Source organism: Chlamydotis macqueenii, chromosome 2 (genome assembly GCF_036417535.1).
Source record: "Chlamydotis macqueenii isolate bChlMac1 chromosome 2, bChlMac1.mat, whole genome shotgun sequence".
Classification (NCBI taxonomy): Eukaryota; Metazoa; Chordata; class Aves; order Otidiformes; family Otididae; genus Chlamydotis; species Chlamydotis macqueenii.
In genome coordinates this window covers 43,877,451-43,901,506 of record NC_141557.1, presented here as the reverse complement: position 1 = coordinate 43,901,506, position 24,056 = coordinate 43,877,451, and the positions used below count along the sequence as shown (strand labels likewise).

Genomic DNA, 24,056 nt, shown 5'->3' with positions numbered 1-24,056 from the left:
ATGACTCTGTGTATGAACCGGTATTTTGCAAAGTAAAGATGGTTTTCATGATTGAGATACTTGGATCTTCTAACATTGCTGCAATGAGAGGATAGATAAGATGCCCATATTTTCAAAACAGCTATTATTCTGCAAATCTGTGGGGTTCTGTGTTTGTACTTGGGGTTATTGAACACGAGACTTGGTTTTGCAGCTTGGGCACCCCAAAATTAACAAACATAAAATCAATACCAACTGAAACTACAGTTCGAGTCATGATATTGTGTGGGATTTGATCATCAGATATGTAAGTTACTACCCTATGTGCTGTAAAACGCAAAGTGTAGCTGCTTGTGTTCTGTACTCCTTTTCTCACAAATATTTCTTTCTTTACATGAAGTTTACTTGAATTATATGGGCAAAGGCCTGACTGTAGCCACACAGACATTTTACCTGCCAAAAGGCTGTCTTAGAACATATGCACTGCCATACAGAGAATTAACTCCATGCTATGAACAGTAATGTACTAACTTTAAGATTTTTTTTTTTTTTTTTTTAGTTTTGAAACCTGTTATCATGACACTAAGTAAACTGTTTGGTGATTGAGACTGTGCTGAGAAAAGAAATCACAAAGCACGCAAGCCCTGTATTTTCTGTGCATTAGCCTTTCACCAGCTGCTTTATCTGCTCTGGGAATCTAAAAATCCCTCCTAGCCCTGAAACACAACCATGTCTTAGACACTTTGCTGAGGAAAACTTGCTTACTTCCTCCAGAGCCGGTTTGTACTTAGAACACCATTCCTGCACGTTGTACACGTATGCTTAACTTCAGGGCAGAGGGCACATCTACTCAAATTAAGAGTTCACAGTGAGAAGTGTGAAGTCTATGTACAAATCTTCTCAGAATGGGAGTTGTGGTTTTTATACTTTGGGGTTAGGGATCTCAAATCTGCAAAGCACCTGCAAGAGAATGCCCATATTGTATTTCACAGGTTGCATCTCAGCTGCCCTCAGCTGTCTTACTCTACACTGAGCCTGCAAGCACGGCTCCAAGCGCAGCTGGTGGCCATGCCTTCCCACACGTGCAAATCACGAGTTGCCTGAACACTCAAGAGTGTCCGGTGTCATGTTATGTGAGGAAGGAGCTTATTCTCCCCCTGAGCATGTCCAGACAGGCTGTCCCTGAGGCACACTCATAAATACTTTCATTGGGGTCACCAGTCCTCCGCAGACCTTTAAATATTACTATGGTACAAACACATACTAGTGATTACAGCACTTGAGAATATGAACGTTGCCACTGAAGACACGTATGTTTTCTACTCGTTAAGGATTGTGCTTGCCTAAGTGTTTATGTAAATCACAGCAGGCAATGTTTATACAGCACACAAGCCCAGTGCAAAACAGCTGGAGGAAAAGATCACCTTCAACAATTGTCAATGCCGTATTTGTTTTTAGATAATTAATGAAAGACGGAATAATTCCATCGTGGTTTCATCACAGCATCATCCATGTTTAGGGAGAGAGTTTACAGCCACCTGATAACTTCTGCCATCAGCTTGCTTGTGGGCTTTACTAACAGATCTTACTGTGCTGTGGTGTGCACAGCACCTGAAGTGTGCCTTGTATTATGCTAAATTATTACGAGTTGACTTGAGCTTGCTGTGTGCGTATATACACAGAGAGAAGACGTCCAGTAGCTGTCAGGCAAAAACCTCACCAGATACTGTGGCTGAAAGCTGAAGCTGGACAAATTCATGATGAAAATAAAGTATTGGGATTTTTTAACTTATGTTTTTAATACAGTGTAATTAGCTATTTGAATAATTTATTAAGTAAAGCAATACACTCTCCATCATTTTACATCTACAATTCAAAGCCATGGATTTATTTAAAATACACTCTTTATCAAGCCTACACTGACAAATTTTGTTGTCTGTATTATACAGAACATGACAAGAGATGACCCAAGTGATATGAAAAACCACAGAAATTAATTCCAATTAATTCCATAAAGCTACAATCTTTTTAATGCCCTAGTCACCCAGCTGTGCAATATACATGCAGTACCAGTGCCCAAACACATCACCTCCTTGTCCTGAAGCCATAGCAGAATAAAGGATCTGACAAATCTCGCTGGCTGGGCTGTGCCTGGCCAATACTTGTGTAACGAGAGTGCTGTAACAGTGGAAGGAGAAGGCAGAGGAGCGCAGGCAGGTGTTTTCCTGCTCTTTGTACTGGTTTGCACAGCTGTTCTCTTAGTATGGGATAAAGACATTTGACATCTATCCATTAACAGAAGGAGAGCAAAATGTTAACAAAGGAACACATTGTACCACATAATGGTCTGAAACCTCCAACCAATCGACCAAGCGATGTGGTATCGGTATTTTCAAATCAGCAATTTGTCTTTGCAAGTAGACCGCTGCCAAAAGACTTCTATGAACACAAAGAATGGCCCTAGAACAAAATGGCCCTATTATTTGCATTCATAGAACAGTCTTAGACCTGAAACAAAACAAAAACAAATAAACAAACCTCCCTAGCAGAAAACACAGTAAAGTTCAACTCAAAGCAGGACACAGAGGTGCAGGCACCAGTGTTTTAGAATATACAGAACACTGCTCATGACTATAAATGATTATTAGATGCTTTCTTAGTGTTAATGTTACAGATACGCACAAAACCAGCGTGCAAAGCTGCTGATGCCTCATAAGTCTTCTATCAGCACATGAAAAAAATAGCTGCAGTGATGCAAGACGCTTAGTGCATCCTTCTGTTCTAAGTTCCTGAAAACAACTGTTGCAAGAGAAAAGGGAGATAAATAGAAGAGAGAATGATTGTTCTATGATGGCTGCATGCGATTATGGGGAACAGAGTGTGCTGTCTCTTGCTTGTGTAGCAAAACCTACTGTGATTTTTAAAGGAATCAGAAAGCAAAATTTTCTTACATTTCACCACTCACTTTGCTTTGAAAATTGCAAGCTTTGGGCTGTGTAAGAACGGTACATGGTCTCAGTCATAGAGCAGTCAGGGGGTGGATGATGGGCTGCCTTTGGGAGGGGCTGGGATTTCCTCAGAACAAAGGCTTATCCCATTTGTGACAGGTCTTGAGAAAGCTTAGCCTGTCAAGTTATTTATCACCCTACTAACTAGCCACTGAGCATGGATAATGCTTCTTTGCTAGATCAGTGAGGGAAAAGAGAATGTCAGAAGAAAGGAAGGGTTTCATTTGGGGATTTTAGGAGATTGGGAGAAGAGCTGATAGGCTATCTAAGCTCTTTGAACGATGAGAAAAACATACCAAGAAGGATTTTACTAAATACTTGTAGTGCAGCTGAAATACAGCCTTTCCACTGAGGGCAACCTCATTACCTAGGTATTTAAATTATGTGAATTGGCACAGCCCTGTGGTTTGCAGTATTAGATTTGGAGGGAGTAGGGGGTGCTCTGAGATGGATGTGGCTCTAATTACTAATACTGCGGTGAATTAAGTCCATCATATATTTGTGAATGTATGGCTTAACACTAACTGTGAGACAATTCTGACATGAGATTTGTTATAACACAGATGTCCCCATAAGCCCCACAAATAAAAAGCTTTGTTTACTCTGAACTTTGAGGTTGGCTCACCCTAATGTTCAAGAAAGTTCAGGCTCCATTGGAAGTGCTTGCTCTAGTGGGGTGATTTGTAAGGTCAGTCTGCTCCCTGTATCCTCAGTTAGCACATTTTCTTGGCATTTACAAGAATTTGACATCTTTTGGTACTCCTCTTTGTTATGTTCAGCTGGCATTGATCAATAGGTTAAAAGACTATGAAGGAAGACGAGGACAGGTAGTGCGATAGCTTAACCTTCGTCTCCTCGGTACATCAGAAAACTGGTACGTACACACACATACATACACAGACATATCTGTATAACTAGAAGAATGTCTCCTTGACCCAGACAATTATTAAAAAACCTAAAGAGTAGTCACTAAATATATCAAATATATGATCTTACAAAAACAGTGGCATATTTTGAGACCCAAAATAAAATTATTTCTTACTTGTCTTCCTCACAAGGATTCAATCAGAGGCTCAGGAAACAAGCTGTGTCAGTGTGTGCAAATGAAGGTCAGGCATCAAACTGCTGTGCTGTCTTTTAAAGTGGTGTTATGATTACTATTTCATTGAAGTCCTAATCAGGGAGGTAGTGTTTTTATGATGCATTGTTCAAGCAAGCGGTACAAGGGGAAACATCAAAGTTAGCAAGGATATATATATTCAAACCAGGTGTTACTTTGGTGAAATCTGAGATTATTTCTTACATGCAAACATCCTTCTTGTGCAAGAAGCCTACTATTATGGGCTGTCTGAATTCACTAATGAAGGATTTCTTGCTGTAATTCACAAGTAAGGGAAATACGAGTAAGGGGATTACTTAAGTTCATCGGTGCTGAAATGCAGGATTTAATAAATTATGTTCATAAAGAACAATGAATGACACTGGGATATTTTAAGGGGTATTTCAAGGTATCTATCTAATTGAAAGATGAGTCATAGGTTAAATCCTCCAGCCTGCGAAAGTACTATCACCTGTAAATAAACTGAATGTAAGGCAACAAGCAAAAAGAGAAAAACAGAGGCAGAAAAGAAAAAAAAAAAAAAAACCTGATGAAGGCACCTGTACTGCCAAGACAAGTATCCAATCATGTCTTCTTGTAAGAGCACAGAACAGGAGCTGCGAGCACGCATGACAACTGCCTCTCTAGGAGAGAGGAATGGAGAGGTAGCAGATCCACAGCCTACCTCACCTGCGTGTCAGTGATACAGGTCAAGTTCACCTCCAAATTTGAGGAAGTGAGGAACAGGCAGGACTTGAAGGACTACATCCCCTACATACTTGGTCTGTATGTATCCCTGCCTTGAAAAAGAAACCCTTATTTCACAGTATTTCATTAATGTGATTGAAAAGAACTTTCAGCAAGCGTCAGCTGTAAGATGAGAGACAGAGGGAAGCGTAGTCTCTCCATTAGTACTACACAGAGAAACAGCCCTTACCTTGTGTGTGTGTGTGTGTGGTACTGAGTTCTCTGACATAGGTTGTGCTAAAAAAGGCCATTATGACATAATCAGTCAACAATAGTGGACTAAAGCAGATGCACTAGACTGTGTTTGCTTATAGACAGTACAGAGAATTAAAAAATTGCCAACCCAAAATACCATGAACCTCAGACACTCCAAATCCATATTAAAATGTGTATGAAGATCGGCTCTTTCTGGAGATCTGCCTACTGGATTTCAATATATTTTAGTAATAATCTCAAGCCAGATAATGTTTTTGAAAGCAAAATAATCTTTCCAAAACTCTATCTAGCTATGCAAAGACTTGTGACTGGGTATAGAAACTTAGAGGCTTGTGTAAGCCCAAGAAAACAGCATTGAATAGAGATAAATTGTCTGTTAACACTAATACTTCAGAACTGGAAGCAAACTTGAAAATGAAGCATTTTCCCTTTTCAGATGTTGTCTGTTCATGTGCATTCATCTCCTTTTTTAAAACATGAATTTAACACACAGAGCAAGCAGTCCCGGAGAATGAAGTCACCTGTTCTTCAGGACACGTTCAGTCAGCAATCCCAGGAACTTCCTCGCAGCCACCCAGCTGAAATGCTTTCATCCTGACTCAAGCAGGCTGCCTTGAATAGTTTAGGTTCCCGGCTTATTTACCCTAGAGCTTCTGCGACAATAAACCACATTGTCATTTTTAGTGATGCACTCAAGAGGCACTCATCCATCCAAGGCCTGATTAGCTGGTGCAGAGTTGCCAGTTGTTACAACATGATGAGTTTTAAATCAGTCTAGTCCAACTCAGTAATTAAAACAAGGTATCTGGAGCTGTGCTTCTTAAATTTTCCCATACCAGACCTTTCCTCTCTGTTTCCTTAAAATCCATGTGTCCATCCAGTCTAGGCCTAATTACTGTCCCAACAATAAGAAAAATCAGAGATGTTTAAACCTCCCATTATCTGCTTACCACGCCTTGGATGCTCCCCTGACTCAGCCCATGTGCTGACATGACAGATTCTGTCTAAACGCGATCATTCACAGAAATGCTTCTCATGTCCCCATCACTAATATTTGATAATTCACAAATCATGTAACCAGGTCCCCTGCTCTTCACTTTAGGACTGATTACAGTAGCAACAAGAAAGCCAGTGATGCTGGCTTTGTGCTTGTGGAGAGCTTGTACACAACACACAACTTCTCAGGTGGAAGGAACCAGCAAGATTTCCAGCTCACTTGTGGGTCAGGACCTATTTTAGATGGATAAAAATGCATCAGGAGGGTCCCTGAGGCTTCTCTCTCAATTTCTATAATTTAACCTCAACCTCTGGTAAGACCAGGCCACAGCTGCTGATAGCATTATAATTATTAGGTTGTTAAGATCACATAAAAAAAAAAAAACCCTTAATAGGCAGAGTTACAGGTACCTTGCTATTTTTAGGGCTCCCACTTCTAGCTCTGCATCTGCAATTGCAAGAGAGAAGGAAGAAAATTCCCTCCGAATTTCAAGAGGAACATTTTGAGGAGCTTTGCTTTGAGGGCCTATCTCTCAATACTTGGAACTAATCCTGCTTAGTTTAGCTCTGAGAAAAACCACAAATGGATGAAGAGGTAGCCAACATTTCTGATTATTTCACACTTTTTAAATGCAGCTTGGGCAAGAAAGAACGGGGGTCTTAACCCCAAGGAGGTTGCGGTTATTTGTCTGACCACCTCTTGCCAGCCTTTCTGGTGATTATCAGTGCATTTTTCTGAACTCTCATGATCCCACTACAAAGTGAGAACAGTGCATTTTTCCTCTGTATAACCTGTCTAGAGTGCATGAACAGCATATTTTTCTTGTCTCAAGAGTTTTCCATCTCTTGCTTGGAGAACGATACATGGAGGGGAGGGGGAACTTCAACAGCAATTGTTATATCTCAGCGCATTTTGATAACACCAAGTGTGCTTGTGAAATCTCTCTTGCACTTCAGCAACTGCTAAGTTCTCTAAGGAGACATTTCCCAGGATTAGCTTTGAAGAGATCATTGCTGCACTAAGCTGTTACCGTGAAGCCATGCCTGGTACCGAGTGACAGGCCAAAAGGGGCTCGTATCAACTCTCAACAGCTTTATCTTCGCGCCTCCTCTATATTAATTACCACATGTTCTTGGATTACCAGCTCTTGCACTGGTTAAAACTTTCACTTGGTCTTGCTCCTTATTCTCTAATTCTGAATTCTCAATTTTGGAATTTCTCAACATTCTGAATTCTGTTCCCCTTCTCTTCCACACGTTGTACATACAAGCTACGCTTGAAACAATTTGCCTGTAGGGCAGGCAGTCCAACACCATTCCATTCTCATCTCTCATTTCAGACTCTGATCTGATTGCTTTCAGGAAGCCAGTTGTCCCTGCTAGAAAGCACTTCTGCTGCTCTACAGTGCCCAGCACTGTCAAGCCAGCCATGCTGTATTGTGGAAGAAAAGCCACACTTAGAAATTGCCATACTAGGTAACTGCACATTCCTCTGCATAATGGCTATATGCAGATTAATTACAAGTTTTAGGATGTACTTGCAAATAATTTATAGCAGTGAATAATTTGAAGACAAAATTTCTTGAGAAAAATCTTGAGTCAGTACGGTAACTAAGTAAACATAAGTGTAGGATATTATGGCCCTAGAGTAGGAATACACCAGAATCAAATTAAGCAGCTTTTATTACAAAGTTTAAGCACTCTGGCTGGGTGAAGACGACCGTTGCTAGCTATCAAGATTTTGGTGTGATCACATATTCTACAGACTTAAAGCAGCCTGAGCAACTGCACCAGGGAATATCCCTAAGAAAAAAACTTCAGCTTCTGCTGTTTTAGAACAGTGAATATATGAATAAAGGTGTAAATGGCAGAGGTATTAAAACCAACAGTATAAAAGTTTGGAAGATCTTACCCACACTTAACCTCTCTACTGGGCAACAAACATCAGACAAGAGGCTAAATGCAGATGGCAGCATGCTGATCTTTTTTTGCCGCGCTGGCTGAATCTCTGGGGGTAACGAAAGGTATTGCTTCTCTGTAGTAGCCCACAGCCTGAAAAAATGCAGATGAAGTAAACCAGAGGATAAGACTCAACACAGATAAGAGAAGAATGGCATGGCTGAGTGCTACTGCAATTACCACCTAACTTGAAGCTTGGAGAAAATGCTACCTCTGAAGTCTACGTTAAAAAAAAACAAACAAGCAAACAACCCCAAAGCATCTCTGTCACATTCAAATACAACTCTGCACAGTAAGAGGAAATTAGAAGAATCCCTAAACTGGGTTTAAATACCCCACTAAAAACACTTGTACAAAAACTGGGCTTTAATCCAAAGCACCGGCACAGCCAAAGCTGGCTCTGCTCAGCTATGACAATACAGAGCAGCTTGCTTGGAGCTCCCTTCGCTAAAATGCTTTCAAGTGAGTATTTTGAGAGCCTCCAAAATAACGTATCACAATACATGTTGGTTTATCTCAATGCAACAATATAGGAAGTAGGTAAAGAATAAGATGTTAAAAAGAAAAAGGCTTACAGTTACTGAGCAGCTGTGATGCAAGTACTTGGGTTTGAAGTTTGCATTTTAAATTCTGGCTAATGCTTCATAAATGTCTACTATTTACATGGACTAGGAACCCAGCCAGTGCTTGCTAACAGATTTGGCTTGCTTTCCAGTTCTCTCCAGCCTCCAAAAAGCAAGAAAAGCAAACTAAAAATCCCCAAGGCTGTACTTTTTGAGCTCACCACATGCCTGTGCTTAGTAATCACCAAACTGAAAGATATTCATTAAGTCCTTAAGACAAAAACTATTCAGAAAGAATCTATGGCACTGAGAGCTGAAGTATGTTTCTATGACAAGAATGTGATGCGATAGTTTGCAATTTTTAAAATGGGTTTTTTAAGAAACCCGGATTTGGAGAAAGAAAGGGCAAACTAGTTCAATTAATGCCATTATTATTTCCACCTAAACATGGAATATGCACTATTTTTCTCAAATGTGGCATTTCAGAGCTTCATTGACTGATGGCACCGACTTGATACTGTTCCCCTAAAACAGAAGCAATGTTTTCAACTAACCCAGGCTGACTTACTGCCACCCCAGACACCACAGGATGGTCTGGAAGAGATCTATACACTCGCTTCACAACCAAGCAGCTTTAAATGAGTGGGTGGACACAGCGGGTGCCAAGGCAGCTGAAGACCTGTCCTCCTGGTGGCCTCACTAAAAGCCTGAGCATCACTCTCAGATACTGTAGGTAAATAAATAGGTAAATCCAATTTAGATATGGGGAACTTGGACAGACATGCCATTCTGCTGGGCGCCACCCTGCTGTTCTCCTCTTAAAATCCAGTTCTGCCGTTGCTTCCAGTAAGAGCGGGACTAGACTGATAGATCGAGGGTATTTGAAAGTCCCTACCCAAAGCACATTGGCAGGAAGCTGAAATCAGGTTAGAACAGACTGACAAGAGAACTAGGTTTCATATAATCTGAGTGCCAGATACCTCTCCTTTGCAGACGCTGGGATTGAAGGCAGATACTCTTCTCATGCATTATTCAAAATGGAAGTGTTACCTTTTAGCACTCAGATTTTTATCAGCTCCTGCCAAATCACAGGAGAAAACTCTGTGCAGCCAGCAGACAAGCAGAAGAGAAATAGTTTTACACTTTCTAATAATACGAAGTGTTACGTGCTTCACTACAACATTTTATTTCAGCCCTGGTGATATCTATGTACTTCATTCATACAACTCCAGCCTTACAATGAAGTCCAAGGTGGGAGCATTCTGGAGAGGCACCAGCACAGGCCACTGGAAACTGGCTGCTTCTCTGCTGTGTTTCCTGCATTTCAGGGCCAGCCTGGGTGTTAATGCAGTCAGACAATCAGACACCCAGCCTGTAAGCACTGATTCAGTGAGAAAGCACCGCCCCTTCCGAAAATGATACTTGTATGAAAGAAATGTATCTATCCTAATTCTTTTGTGATGGTTTTTACTTTCCTATTGAGTCAGACCTACTAGAGTTAAAGGCCCTTTGAATGGTAGATTTTAGATACCTACATATTTATTCTACTAACTGATTTCATGCACCCTTAAAATAAATACAATTTTGAGGTTAAAGTAAAATGAGAGATGACCTAATGGCTGAAACTCTGGCTTAAAATTAAGAATAAAATGCATTGAGTCACAGGTTTGCTGTGACCTGTCTGACCACCTTGACCTGTCTCAGTATCCCTGTCTGTAAATGAGGAATTAGGACATCGCTCTCATTTTTTGAAACGCTTTGAGGCTTTCAGGTAGACAGTGCATTATTCTGTTCCTCAAAAAACCCCCATACTTCTTTTACAGTATGGTGCCCCACAACTAAGTAGTAGACCTTCTTTTCCCTGGTTAGACACTTGTGACACCTCCCACCCCTTTAGCTGACGTAAAAACTGACCAAACTGAGCACAGTGTGCTCTCATCATTTTCCAGGCTCTTGCAACTTCAAGATGCAACAGAAACAAGCATTGGTGGATGCACATCACAGGATCCCAAGTGATGCTGAAAGATCTCACAGAGATCCAAGAGCAGAGGTAGTGGCTGTTGCCCTGTACAGGAGGCAAGAGAGGGCCTTGGGCAGAAGGAGTAAGATTTGGGTGTTTTATAGCAAGCTCGTTCTCTCACTTCCAGTAGGTCTACGACACGTGCATCTGGTGCTGAACTATAACCATCTCCAAATACAAAGAACATAGTGTAAGACAGCTGCGGTCATCCAGGAACCTAAGGAGATTCAGAAATAAATGGGAAGAAAAGTAACTGCGGAGCAAGTGGAATCGGTCACTTACCCACCAGTGCCCTCCAGTGGCTCACACAGCAACTCAAGAAACTGAAGACAAGAACCTATTCCAGAGGTCAAGGACACCATAATTGTTTCAGTAATGGACAGAAATGAAAACGCTGACATCTGGATGTCAAATAGCTCTTTTCAAAATTTAAGTTCTTGCACAGCAATCTCGTATCTGCTATCATTACATACCATATCCATAAAAACCCACATTCCATCAAGCGAATAAAATATTAATCGCAAGCCGTGTAAAATGAGACAACAGAAACCAAAGTGATTCCCAAGACAAAAGTGTTTATTTGTACTAACTCTTCAAATGGGTATACATTCACAATCCTTAAAAAAAAATCAGTACACATGTCTAGGGCAAGATGAGTATGTATCATTAGAAGATAATGACTTCCTTAGTAATTAATGTTCATAAATCAAGAATTAGTTACAAATTTACGACCTTGTATGCAAAAATATTACACAAGGGTTAATGTTTTCAGTAATACTTTCCCAGTACTAGGCAAAACAGAGTGTTTATAGAACAGGATTCTAATAATTCAGTTCCAGTATCGCATCACAATCTTTTAATGAGCAGTAAATATTAGTGGGAGAAAGATACCTAGTGCCAAGCTGAATCTTCTCAAGCAGTGAAAAGCAAATACAAAGGGTGAAATATCCATAGAAATTTAAATAAATTATTTTAGTTACCGAAACCTCACTTTTTTTTTTTGTCTGAAAAGAACAGAAATATCATTACAGACTGGAGGAAAGAATTCCATAAAAACCTTTCCTGTGGATTTGTCTTAGAATAGGCTTCTGTACAAGACAAGAACAATTAAGATTTTGATGTTTCAGTGGTAGGAGGAGAATTGAAATAATAAACAAATAATCTTAAAATATATATTAATTTACCACATTTAGCTCATATAGCCCTTTATGTATAGTACAAAATGCTACTGTTCTACATACTGCATGTAAAAAAAAAGTTTATATATATGTATATATACACATACAAAGGCAAAGCCAATCAGCTTGGCATTTAAAAAAAACAACACAAAGCATAAGCAGACACACTGGAAGTTATGCAGTAATGAGGAGTGTATGCTCCATGTGTGCGTTAGCGTAACAGCGCTTTGATTGTAACATATCCTTTCAATTGTCTGAGCAGAGTGCTTACTCCAAGTCATCTCTACCAGTGATTTCCTCAATTGTCACAAATATCTGATGTTACTTAACTTCTGGCCATCTGTTATATTTAGCACTAAATCAGATATAAGGCAAAATAACTTTTCACATCCCTGAATATCTGATGACATTCACGAGATCTTCCAAAAACTAATGCAAAACATTATAGGAGGACAAGAAATGGTACCCCTGAGCTGAAGCATCTTCCTGGTTATACAAAGGTGCCCCAATGCTCACCTATTTCACAGTAATGCAGGCTATTTAAGGAAGTACAACAATTATTCCCAGGCATCCTCTTTGTTTTAGCAAGTTTTGAATGACAACTTAAAGATTCAGGATGGGTTTGTGCTCACAATTTCTGGTCTAAACACATCACCGAGAACAGTGAACAGCAGTTCTGATCCTGCTCAGAGGTTTGGAGTGGATATTTAGAACGCATGGGCATTCTTATTGAGCTCTGTATATCTCAGTGCTAACCCTTGTCTCCCAGCTGAAAGAATGAGTCCACTCTTTATGTACCTAGCATATATTTCACAAAAAGAGTTACAGTTCAGTATACAAGAAAAGCAAGACACATTTCATTATCTATCTTCTCTTGCATTGACCTTCTTAAAAAAAAAAAAACAACAAAAAAAAACCCCAATCAAGCCAACTCCACCCCGAAACTCCCCAAAAATCACACATTTTCCAGTAATAAATAAAATTAACTTCCCTGATAAAGCAAAGGTGCCTGAAAAAACCTCATTGAGATATCTGCGGAATTAAAGAGATGAGTGCCTTTGAGAAGCTTTCTGGGAAATTGGTCATAAAGGACTTAATCCAGCACCCATTAAAGTTTTGTCCAATGAAACAGTAACTTCAGTATTCATCATTTCTGAGGAGGCTGGTTCAGGACTACAGTCCAGTTGACATGTCAGTCACTGGCAGGCACTGAAATAAATGCAGTCAGCGTACTGGCGCATAACCCTTCTGGCAACACAAGCATGATCTAGCAGGGAATTCCTCAAACATTCCTTGGAGTGTTGTGTGGAGTGCAACACTTTGTAGCTGATGGTTAAGCTAGAAACACAGCATGACAATTTTGAGCAGTGGATACCCAAGAGTATCCTTCCCCACCCACCAAACAATACCAGTGAAGAACGACCACAGGTACACCACTAAAATGAACCCTAGGCTCCAGGGTTCAGAATCCCCAGGTCAACATCTCCCACTTGTTTGGGGGAACGGGATTCTAGAAGACCCTGACTCCTGGGAACAGCAAGGGAGAAACGGAGAAATACAAAAATACAAGGATTAAAAACAGAAGGGGAGGTAATAATCCCCCTCTAGCATATTCCCTTTAAAACTGTAATTAAAAACCTTAAATTCACTTAGAAATTGGTTTCAAAATAGGCTGATAGTTTAAAAGACTTTCAAAAATTAAGATGTTCTTCACCAGAGTTCATGAAAATATCCCTGTAGCCCCCGAATAACTGCTACCATTTGTTTTGCATTCATTAAATTAAATTAATATAATCATAAACATGCAAAATGTTAAAATTTCAATGTGTATGTAGAATAAAACCAAGTTCTAATAGAAAGACTCCTAATATTTCAAGGTTACCATCAAAAGTCTCCATCAAAACCAGTGGGATTCTTCCCATGGTGTCCAGTGGATTTTGGACTAGGCCTTAATAAAAGACAATAAAACATTGTGTTTCATGGTGTAGGAACGCACACAAAGTACACTTGTGTATATGCACTAGATATGTAGTGCAACTTTTGCATTGTGCATCTGAAAACATTTGTATTTTAGCCAGTAAAACGACAATCACCAAGCCAACACTGCATGCTATGCCAAACTAGGCTGTAAAACAAAAAACAATACCCATTCAGAGACATTCACGTTGTTACTGTTGCCTAGTGAGCAGCTTTGAACGAAGCTTAATGGTACATCCACTTGAACCCAGAAATAAATTTGGAAGGCAGAAAGCTGCATCGGTACGATGGTCTGATTGATTTTATATGTGCTCTGGATGACTTTGAAGGCAGGATATCATCTCTCTGACAGGCTTCCCTTCATAGCAGATTTGATACACAGCAGTGAATAGTGGAAACCTGAGGAAACAGGGTGGGGAAAGCAAACGCAGCATAAGTTTATACTGTAACATGTTCTTAAATGGAAGAAATAAAATGAGGTGAGGAGAAGGAGAGGAAGAGAGAGACCTGAAAAATCAATTTCTTTTAGTATTTGTCAAGTGCTAACGTCGGGCTGAAAAGTGCTGGATAAATACAGAACCTACATGAATCTCTACAATGAGTCACTCTCAGAAGCCTAGCTAGCTATAATGGAGCCTGCAACATTCATTATGTATAGCACAACCATTAAGTGATCTAAAAAATTAAAAAATAAAATACACTTGCATCTTTCCTTGACATTCTTATAGCAGTACTCATCTATAGTTAAAAAGGATGACTGGCACATCAGTTATGCATTATGTCTGAGCAATAATTTGCTAATACAATTGCAGAATATGACACAAAGAGACGCAAGAAGAAATTGAAGGTCAAGTTTTTAATAAGAGTCCAAAATTAAACGTGGATTTTGAAACACTAAATTCTATCTCTTCTTTTTTGCTTTTTTAAATTGGCCACATTGCCAACAAGCCTCAGATTATTCAGGCTTCTCTCACAATCTGAAGGCTTGTTACAGCCAAGATGCTTTACAGAAATTTTTATTTGCTTTCTGTCCATCCTGGACAGTGGCAGCCAGACAAGTCCCATTTTCATACAGAGCCTGGTGAATTTCAGGCATTAATTATCCAGAATTAATTCACCAGAATAAATATGCCACTTCAGTGTGGCCTTTTATATTGATAATTTTTGTCCAAACACACTAGGTTATTTTGACTGAAATTAAAAATAGGGAGCATTTGAGATGGTGAAATAGTTAATTTCTCGGTGATTCAGAATACATCCGGACTAGGACCTTCTCCTCAGTAAAGCGGTCCCATCAGTCCTTCTAAAGCTTTATCTGTAATGTACAAATGAAGCATTGAGCAGAACCCCCAACCAGTACTGAGCACCATATATGCTTGCCCACACACTCTGCTAGCATGTGTTATACTGAGGCAACCCTGGTATCACCACACAGCTCTGAACCAAACTCCTCAAAGTGAGCCAGAGGTCACAAGAGAAGCCATTCCCAAGTACTGTTAACAGCATGGTCACTACTGCTTTCTCGGGGCAGATTCAAGATTTGTACTTGGCTGAACGCAATACTAGGGGAAAAAAGCACATGGACACGCTCGTGAATTTAGTCCATTGTTTCTATGGCTTTTATTACAAGTGCTCAAAAATGAAATGCCACATTTTGAATTATCTGAAACATTTTAATGTCCTGCTATGAATGCATGTCCTTTCTTTTTCTTTATTTTTGTGGAGAATAAGACAAAAATAGCAGCAATATCAAAAACTATCTCAGGTCAATTCAACTGACTTGATTTTTGTTTTTATTTCATCAGTGGAACCAAATGCTACACTGTTTAGGTTGCAAAACCCTTACTAGGAAATATGCAGAAAAAAATATTTCCAACTCTAAGTATTCTATGATTCTAAGATTTAATAAGTAACCATGTGTAACATGCCTCACTCATTTTGTATAATATATTGGGGCTGGAGGGGCCTGGCTTCTACCGTAACAACTTAAATGTAGGCACTAAAATAAAATTTGTTATGCCTGTGTGAGATTTTACTAGAGGTGGCCACAAAATACATGAACCTTCTGAATCAAAAGCAAGTTTCACACAGCTTTAGATACAGTGCTGGCAATTACTTCTCAGTGAAGAAGTACCACTACTACAAACCACATCTTGATACGCAAGTCTTGCTGTTTATCACAGAGAACATTACTCTGCTGTGCCCAGGTCTAGTACACTTCACACGGGGAAAGCAGAATCAGGGCTGACTGCAGGCTCATGGCCAGCAAATACCAAATGCATCTCATGTCTGAGCACATTAAGAGGGCTAGTTCTACAATTGCTGAAATGAAAAAACAAATTGCACTGTAAATATCAATAGGCATCAACCCTGCTACCAAGGTTCTTCTACTAAACTTTGACTTTTGCCTATTTCTGCATAGCCTTGGGACTCTTTTTGTAGGATTAGAGTATGAAACTCTTACTAGACTCTTACCTGTTCACTTTGAAACCACAGCTGTTTTACTGTGTTTTGTGTTTCAAAGCAGTAGCAAGAGAATTTTTGAAAAACACTTTGAAAGTTGGTTTCAAAAATCTTCTTGAATGAGACCTTTTATGAAGAACTGACACATATATGTTGGTATACCAAACAGAAATTAGTAACTCTCTGTTTTCATATCTTTCATTATAAACACAATCCAAAGTCTTCTATAATGCACTCTATTTGTTTTAAGACAGAACAGGGAAAAAAACCCAAACCAAATCAAACAAAAAAACTCTCCAAACACAGCATCCTGTCTCATTTAGGGAATCATAAACAGCAAAGACTGAAGCCAACATTTTAATTAGATTTTGTTCTGCAGTTAGCTTAATTACTGTACACTGCAGAGACAGACTTAGGTGCCTTACTCCCAAAGATAATGTTAAAAATAAGCAACTTAATGCAGCTGATCCAGTCTAGTTTTAAAACTAGACTTTAAAAACTGCTTTAGAAAAAAAGTAACAAGGCTTGGTCTTCTGACTGGCAGTCACTTATTTTCCAATTTTGCCTCCTCTACAAATAGGAACAGAGAGAGATAACGCATCCCTTAATCTCATAAGGAGACAACTGTGTGTGTGGCTTTACGAATCATACATGTTCTGACTCGAATACAAATGAACAAGCCAGTACAATGTGCTTCCTTTCATACCACAAAAAAAAAACCCTGACCTACACAAGCAGATGGCAGGTTTTATCCTACAGCAAACTGGAAGTCACATTAAGAAAGGGAACTGTGGTATCTAAGCTAGAATCCTGGTGGATAGAAGCAGACACTCTGCTCAGCTGATCAGCTATACAGATCCTTAATAACAAAGATCCTCTCCCTGAAGATAAGCAACAAATTTACTACTATGAAATGAGCTGTACAGTCTCTTCACAAGTCTCTTTAAGAAACTCAGCTTGTATTTTCATGTATTTTATTCTTTTCACAAGTTAAAACACACTTTGCTATGCTTTTCTATGATAGCAGGAGGCAATAATACATTCTGTAAACAGAACGGCATTCGCAAATTTAATGTTACATTACTAGCTCTACAGCAATATTATTTTGAGGTTTTATTCACTTCTCTCTGATTTTTAACTGGGGATTAAGCTACTTTTATTACAGTGATCTTCTTTTTGGCTATTACCTTCATGAAGATATCAAAACTAAAAATGCAAAAAGAGTTATGGAGATAAAAGAGGGTTATGTGGAACTTGTTTTATCTCTTCTTACTTTTCCAGCATTCCTTTCTGCTTGAGGATGCGATACACTTCTGCAGAAGTCTGTGGTCCTTGCAGTTTCTGACCATTCAACATTTCTTGCTCCAATTCTTCAATAGACTAAACAGAGGAGGGGGAAATAAGGAAGAAAAGGAGAGGTATGATAAAGTTTTCATAAGCCTGACAACATCACATGGATGGAAAAAAAAAAAACCCACAAAACCAAACCCACATGTTACTGAGGGTTCTTCCTTCTCAAAAGCATACTTGAGTAAGCATATAATATGTAAGGTCATATATAATATCCAAGTGCAAGGTCTTGCATCTGGGTTGGGGAAACCACTGGTATCAATACAGGCTGAGGGATGAAGGGATTGAGAGCAGCTCTGAGGAGAAGGACTTGGGGGTACTGGTGGATGAAAAGCTGGACATGAGCCAACAATGTGGCTTGCAGCCAGGAAGGTCAACCACATCCTGGGCTACATCAAAAGAAGTGTGGTCAGCAGGTCAAGGGAGATGATTCTGCTCTCTACTCTGCTCTCGTGAGACCCCACCTGGAGTACTGCGTCCAACTCGGGAGCCCTCAACATAAGAAGGACATGGACCTGTTGGAGAGAGTCCAGAGGAGGGCCACAAACGTGATCAGAGGCTTGGAGCACCTCTCCTATAAGGACAGGCTAAGAGAGTTGGGGGTGTTCAGCCTGGAGAAGACAAGGCTCTGAGGAGACCTTATAGTAGCCTTCCAGTACCTAAAGGGAGCTAATAAGAAAGACAGGAAGAAACTTTTTGCAGGACCTGTTGTGATAGGACAAGGGGTAATGGTTTTAAACCAAAAAAAGGTAGATTTAGACTAGATATAAAGAAGAAATTTTTTACAACGAGGGTGGTGGAACACTGGCGCAGGTTGCCCAGAGAGGTGGTGGATGCCCCATTCCAGGAAACATTCAAAGTCAGGTTGGACAGGGGTCTGAGCAACCTGATCTGGTTGAAGATGTCCCTGCTCCTTGCAGGAGGGTTGGACTAGATGGCCATTAAAAGTTCCCTTCCAACCTAAATCTTTCTATGATTTTATTAATATCCTCCTATATTCTTGTTTGTAAAAACTCTCCTTCTTAAGTCTGCATCTCCCAACACCTTATCTTTCCAGCTTTTAATTTTTTCAATCATCCCCTCTTTTTAACAGCTTTACACTCATTCTAGCCTTGTAACACACTCAAAAATAAGAGGAAAGAGAAGAGTACTCACTCAGTACAGCTAGCATGTCTCAAGTAACTGTACCACTACTCCAGCAAACCAGGACTGCTAGTACTTGCAACAATGGATTTCACCCAGTGAATAAGGTACCTTTCCAGTTTTAACGAATGCTTCTGCTACACGTCGATTCCGGCCACCATAACATGTTGTGATGAGATCAGCAACTCCACAGCTCTCCAGGAAAGTGGCAGTAGACACCTGTCCTTTGCAAAAAACTCTGGCAAAGGCAATCATCTCCATTAGGCCAAGGCGAATAACAGCAGCTTTGGTATTGTCACCGCAGCAAAGGCCATCACAGAACCCAGCTCCTACTGCCACTATATTCTAATGAGAAGAGAAAAAACAAATGGGAAATGAGTCAATTATTGCTTACAGAATCATGGAAGACACCAACAGACAGAGTGCAGATGTCCTTAACAACTACAAATACTTTCTTAATGCAAGACTAGGTTGTTGTTTTAGTTTTTTTTTCTTTTGTGGAGTATTTTTTTTTTGTTTGGGGTTTATGGTATAACCTTTAAAAAGATGACATGTCTTACATTACTAAGTATTTCCAAGGATAAAAGCATAGTTAAAGGCCTGGAACAAGTTGCCCTAGAGTTGTTTGTTCTTGACTATCTTCAAGAACAAACAGGTTACACTACACCCAAACAAGGTTTTACCTAGATTGAGACGCTCCTGCCTGGAGGTAGGGGTAAAGCTAGACTAAAATCCAATGGCCCTTTTATCCATATTTTCTTTATGATTAAAGTAATACTGAATCTAAGAAACATTCATTGATTTCCATGCTGATATGCTAAGGGACCAAATTCAGCCAAGCTAATAATACTCAGCTCTTTTACGTGTGCAGAGTTCCCATTACACTAATAGTTAATCAAGGGTTTCCAGAAGCTTCATGACACAGGTAGACCTTTCCTAAGCAAGAAATGTTCCATCCCTGCCCCCCCACCCGGTGACAGCCTTCTACAAAGAATGCACTGTTTCTTTGTGAACAATCATTTGTGAACAATTTAAACAATTTTAATTTAATAATTCGTGAACAACTTTAACGGTTACTGAAGAAGCAGCAACAGTCAGAAGTTGCTAATGAAAGCAACAAGCTGATTAACAGCTGATTTTGCTTTGTTTTTTGGACTGTAATAACCAAAAACTGCAGGCAGCTGCAGTGCTGTGTGGCCAACTGTGGCTAGGTGACTCTCAGTCAAACAAGGTCAGAAGATGAGTCATTGCTTATTGAGCAGCTAGCTGAGGTCTAAAGGTGACCTTAAAAATTGCAGACAGATATCTCAATATCAGACCTGAAGCAGCAAAAAAAAAATCAGACTTTCAAAGCTGTTACTTTAGATCATCTTGGCTTAAATCTTGGCTGTAACGATTCAGTCAAGGTATGTTTTCATCAGCCACCTCTCTCCGAGCAACCTCCAATATTTGTTCATTTGGTGGCAAAGCAAGAGGAAGTCAAACCGGTATGTAAGAAGTTTTCAAACAGGATAACTCATTTAAGTAGATTTTACACCAGCTAAAAACAAAAACATTTTTTGGCTTTTTCCACATACTTCTTGAACACTCCAATACTAAAGCTTTCCCTTCCCTCCAACTTTGCATGCTTTGACTTTCCTTTCCTTTTGAAGCAGCCTACTTGATCGTAATTTATAGTATGACTTGGCCTATGGTATTTTGTTGTCTGCTTCTATCTTTTGCAATGTTTGTCTTTGGAGCAATAGAAATATTGTTTTAAGCAAGTCATACTAAGACTAATTACTTCAGAGGAAATGGGGTAGGGAAGAAGGGAAGTTGTGAGTCTAACTCTGAAACACTAAGCTCCTTGTTTGTACAATATCCCCATTGTATGTTCCTACACATAGTTTGCAAGTAATGAGGAAACAAGACAACTGATTATGCTCTAGAACACCCACTGACACCTAGGAGACTGTTATAGCCTGGTCTACGTAACTCTCAGACCACATTTATGAATTTACAAGCTCTACCATCTTGTTTCATTTAAACCACTGAAGAATCTCTCTTGTGTCTAATATACTGTAGAGAACTGAATTACACCACATTGAAAGTTACACCTTACTGAAAGACGAGCCAGTTCTTTTAAAAACAACATAACAACAGAAAAAAAAAACCTAGCAAAACTTGAGACTGAGTCATCTTTCTGTCCAAAACAGGCAGCTTGGTACTTGTAATGTCTGAGCGCAGGCACTAAGTCAAGTTTGTTTCAGGAAGATGCATAAACAAAACACAAATTAACACAGAGGAGCCTAATGGCACTAGCACTATAGCGATCCTCTGAGAAGCAGACTGGGGCGAGGGGAGAATTGTGTATCTATCTGGCCAAAACATCTTTCTATCTGATATGGCTGATCCTGAACGCTGCCTCTGCCAAAGCCTACACCTGGAGTTATAGAGTTCCTGCAAAGGCAATGGGTATGCATTTGTGCAAGAGGAGAGAGCTCACATTTCTGCGAGCTCAAAGTCTGACTGTATTTGCATTCACAACACGGGGGTCTGAGGGCCCAATAAGCAAGGACAACTTTAGCCTACAGACAAACCTGTTTTTCCAAAGGTTCAAAAATACTGTCACAACCACCCCAAAATGACTGCAACACAGTGTTCCTCTTGGCCTGAGGGATTCAGAGCTCTCAAAACTACTTCACGCTTGAGCAAACTCATTTCTCCCACCTCAATAGTAACAGCTTTTTATATTAAAGCATGCATCCTGTAAGCAAGACGCACACGGTGTTTTTATGTTGCATATAGTTTTAAGCTACTAAAATACTTAGCACTAACAGGTGAGTCTTTATCCAGTCTGGTATCCAGAAGCTGGCATTAGTCCTTGTCCTAGTTATTCTAGAACATAGGCAAGGACTGGACTCAGTTATTTATAGTGAAGCTTTACTCCAGAAAATCAAGGTTGATGCCAGGCAGAGCTCACTGTATGTGTCAGTCCAAATGAGAAAAAGTGTCTTTTACTCGCACATGATCTACTGCAAACACGCCAGAGGTCACAAATGCAAGGCCAATAGATGACCAAGGAACCAAGGTTAACAAGTCCATAGACTTTGCTGACAGATTGATCTCTTAAACACTCAGTGCTCAGAAACATCCAATTTATGGTCCTACTCAGTAGGTCTGTGGAGTGCTCATGAAGACAGCTTCAGAGGCCATTTCTGAGGCAACCATTACCTCTCCATATTTAAATGGATCATTAGAAAATCATTAGAAGCAGAAATGTTAATTCACCTGGGACATCCAGCCTTCCCTGAGGCAGTGTCACAGCTCAGTGCAGCCTTCTTTCCCTCTTACTTACACATGAACTTGGAGAAGCTCCTTGCTTCACATCATGGCTGAGAGAGGTCAAATGAAGACTCAACAAATCAAAGACAGTATCAGCAGGGCTGTCATAGAGGTCAAACATAAGTTGCTTGCTTGCTCCTGGCAAACTTGAATGTAAATAATGGATTTCATTTCCACTTAATCTCAGGAAAGAGTAATTACCACAGTCAACTTCTACAGTACCTAGACTGACTATCCAACAGTAACTGTGGTAAACCCGCTGGTGCTGCAGGACCACCGTTATAAGTAATAATGCTGGAGTACATAACCTGGTAAAAAACAAATTATTGTTGTACTTCTTACTTCTTTGCTCAAGGCTAAGCTGGAGCCATAAGGTTTAGAGATGTGTCCGAAGCAACCTGAAAGGCAACTACAGCTGCTGCTTCTTCTCCTTCCTACAGTAACTGTCACCTCTGTCTTGGTCCTTGGCTGCTAACACTTGAGGGAGTTTAACTCTCCAGATCCCTGAGCAAATACATTAGGCAGCTGGAGCATGGCCATTTTGCCATATCCAGATATTAGATTCTCACTTCCCCTTACCTTACACTCACTCCTGTCACCACTGCACTGGGTAAGTGATTCCAGTACAGTTTACACCCAAGAACGCAGCTACCAATGTTTCTATTGCCTCTCAAGTATGCTGCTAGGTTTACGCACCAGCTGTCTTGCCTCACGTCTGTGCTGTTTGATTGTAACACCATATACTGGCACAGGCACTAAAGACTCTAAGGACACCTCAGAGACAGTAAATTTAGGTCTGTGCTACTCTGCAGTATCACATCCATCAGCATCCAGGAGGACATCCATATATATGCATAGCTGCATATATACTCTTACCACTTTTACAGTGGTGTCATAACCTTTAAGCACTTTCTAGGAAGGCCCCTTCATCATCTGGCAAACGGCAGCTGGAACTTCTAGGTCTGCCTGTAAAGCCGACTGGACACCTTGAAACCGAACTATCTAAATTTGAAGTTTGTTAATTTCTGACCTCAGCCCTTAGAAAAGGTCAACAAATAAACGTGCAATGTGCTTCAGTCCTCGAAAGAAAAAAAAAATCCTGATAGAGAAGAACATGCCAAACACTTCTTGTCTCTGCAGACAACAAGTTACTCTAGACAGCTGTTCTTCCTCAGTATCATCAGATTTTGTAAAGTGACTGCCATTGCCTATTCAGTCAGTCTCCAAGCTGACACAAGACTGCAGTTTCACTGGGCCAATTTCTATACTTCTGTACATCTCTATCAGCCCATTATCAGAAAAAATAAATACAGTAAATGAAGTGAATATTATATATATATACACACACATACATATGTATATAAATAGCAATCAAGCACATTTTCTTTCATGATCACCCAGCTGCAATACCTATTATTACAGTCTGAATTCAAATATGCCTCAAAAAAAATTCAAAATCTAAAATTATCATTATTGTAAAGGAAAGCTGTACTCAGAGCACTCTCACCATTCTGTATTTTTTCCCAACCTTTAGGCAACCATCCACATTGAAAATCTTCCCTGCTTAGAAAGGCTTGCAGAAATAAAGAGCGAGGTAAGTCTTTAGACTTTTAACAAGATCTAGTCTATTATACCAGGAATACCAGAAAAGTCTCCTTTTCCCAAACTGGTATTTATAGAAAAATGCAGAAACTGGGAGAATATACTATGTCTCATAGCGTACTATTTCTTAGGGGAAAAACTCTTCAGCAGAGCCTGTTGTGACAGGACGAGGGGTAATGGTTTTAAAATAGAGGGAGGTAGATTTAGACTAGATATTAGGAAAAATTTTTTTACAATAAGGATTGTACAGCACTGGCACAGGTTGCCCAGAGAGGTGGTGGATGCCCCATCCCTGGAAACATTCAAGGCCAGGCTGGATGGGGCTCTGAGCAACCTGATCTGGTTGGAGATATCCCTGCTCCTTGCAGGGGGGTTGGACCAGATGACCTTTGAAGGTCCCTTCCAACTCTAACCATTCTATAATTCTATGAT

At 39.9% G+C, this 24,056-nt stretch overlaps 1 protein-coding gene and 1 long non-coding RNA gene across 4 annotated transcripts in view; one reads left to right on the top strand and one right to left on the bottom strand.

Moving 5' to 3' along the window:
• The window catches only part of LOC147601637 (uncharacterized), a 29,838-nt gene that overhangs the window by 3,997 nt on the left and 1,785 nt on the right, over positions 1 to 24,056 (top strand). The window contains exons 2-3 of one of the 2 annotated variants that reach the window (XR_015257915.1): positions 22,210 to 22,333; positions 23,557 to 23,616. This is a non-coding gene — a long non-coding RNA (uncharacterized LOC147601637). The remainder of the gene's footprint in view (positions 1 to 22,209; positions 22,334 to 23,556; positions 23,617 to 24,056) is intronic. The other variant, XR_015257916.1, reaches the window with a different exon arrangement.
• Positions 11,143 to 24,056, bottom strand: part of GPD1L (glycerol-3-phosphate dehydrogenase 1 like) — a 28,587-nt gene continuing 15,673 nt past the window's right edge. The window contains exons 6-8 of one of the 2 annotated variants that reach the window (XM_086742750.1): positions 18,810 to 19,043; positions 17,479 to 17,585; positions 11,143 to 14,141 (exon numbers count right to left, since the gene is read on the bottom strand). In XM_086742750.1, coding sequence (XP_086598876.1) covers positions 14,045 to 14,141; positions 17,479 to 17,585; positions 18,810 to 19,043 — 438 coding nt within the window. In that variant the 3' untranslated portion in view covers positions 11,143 to 14,044. Of the gene's footprint in view, positions 14,142 to 17,478; positions 17,586 to 18,710; positions 19,044 to 24,056 lie in introns of those variants that run through there. The other variant, XR_015257913.1, reaches the window with a different exon arrangement.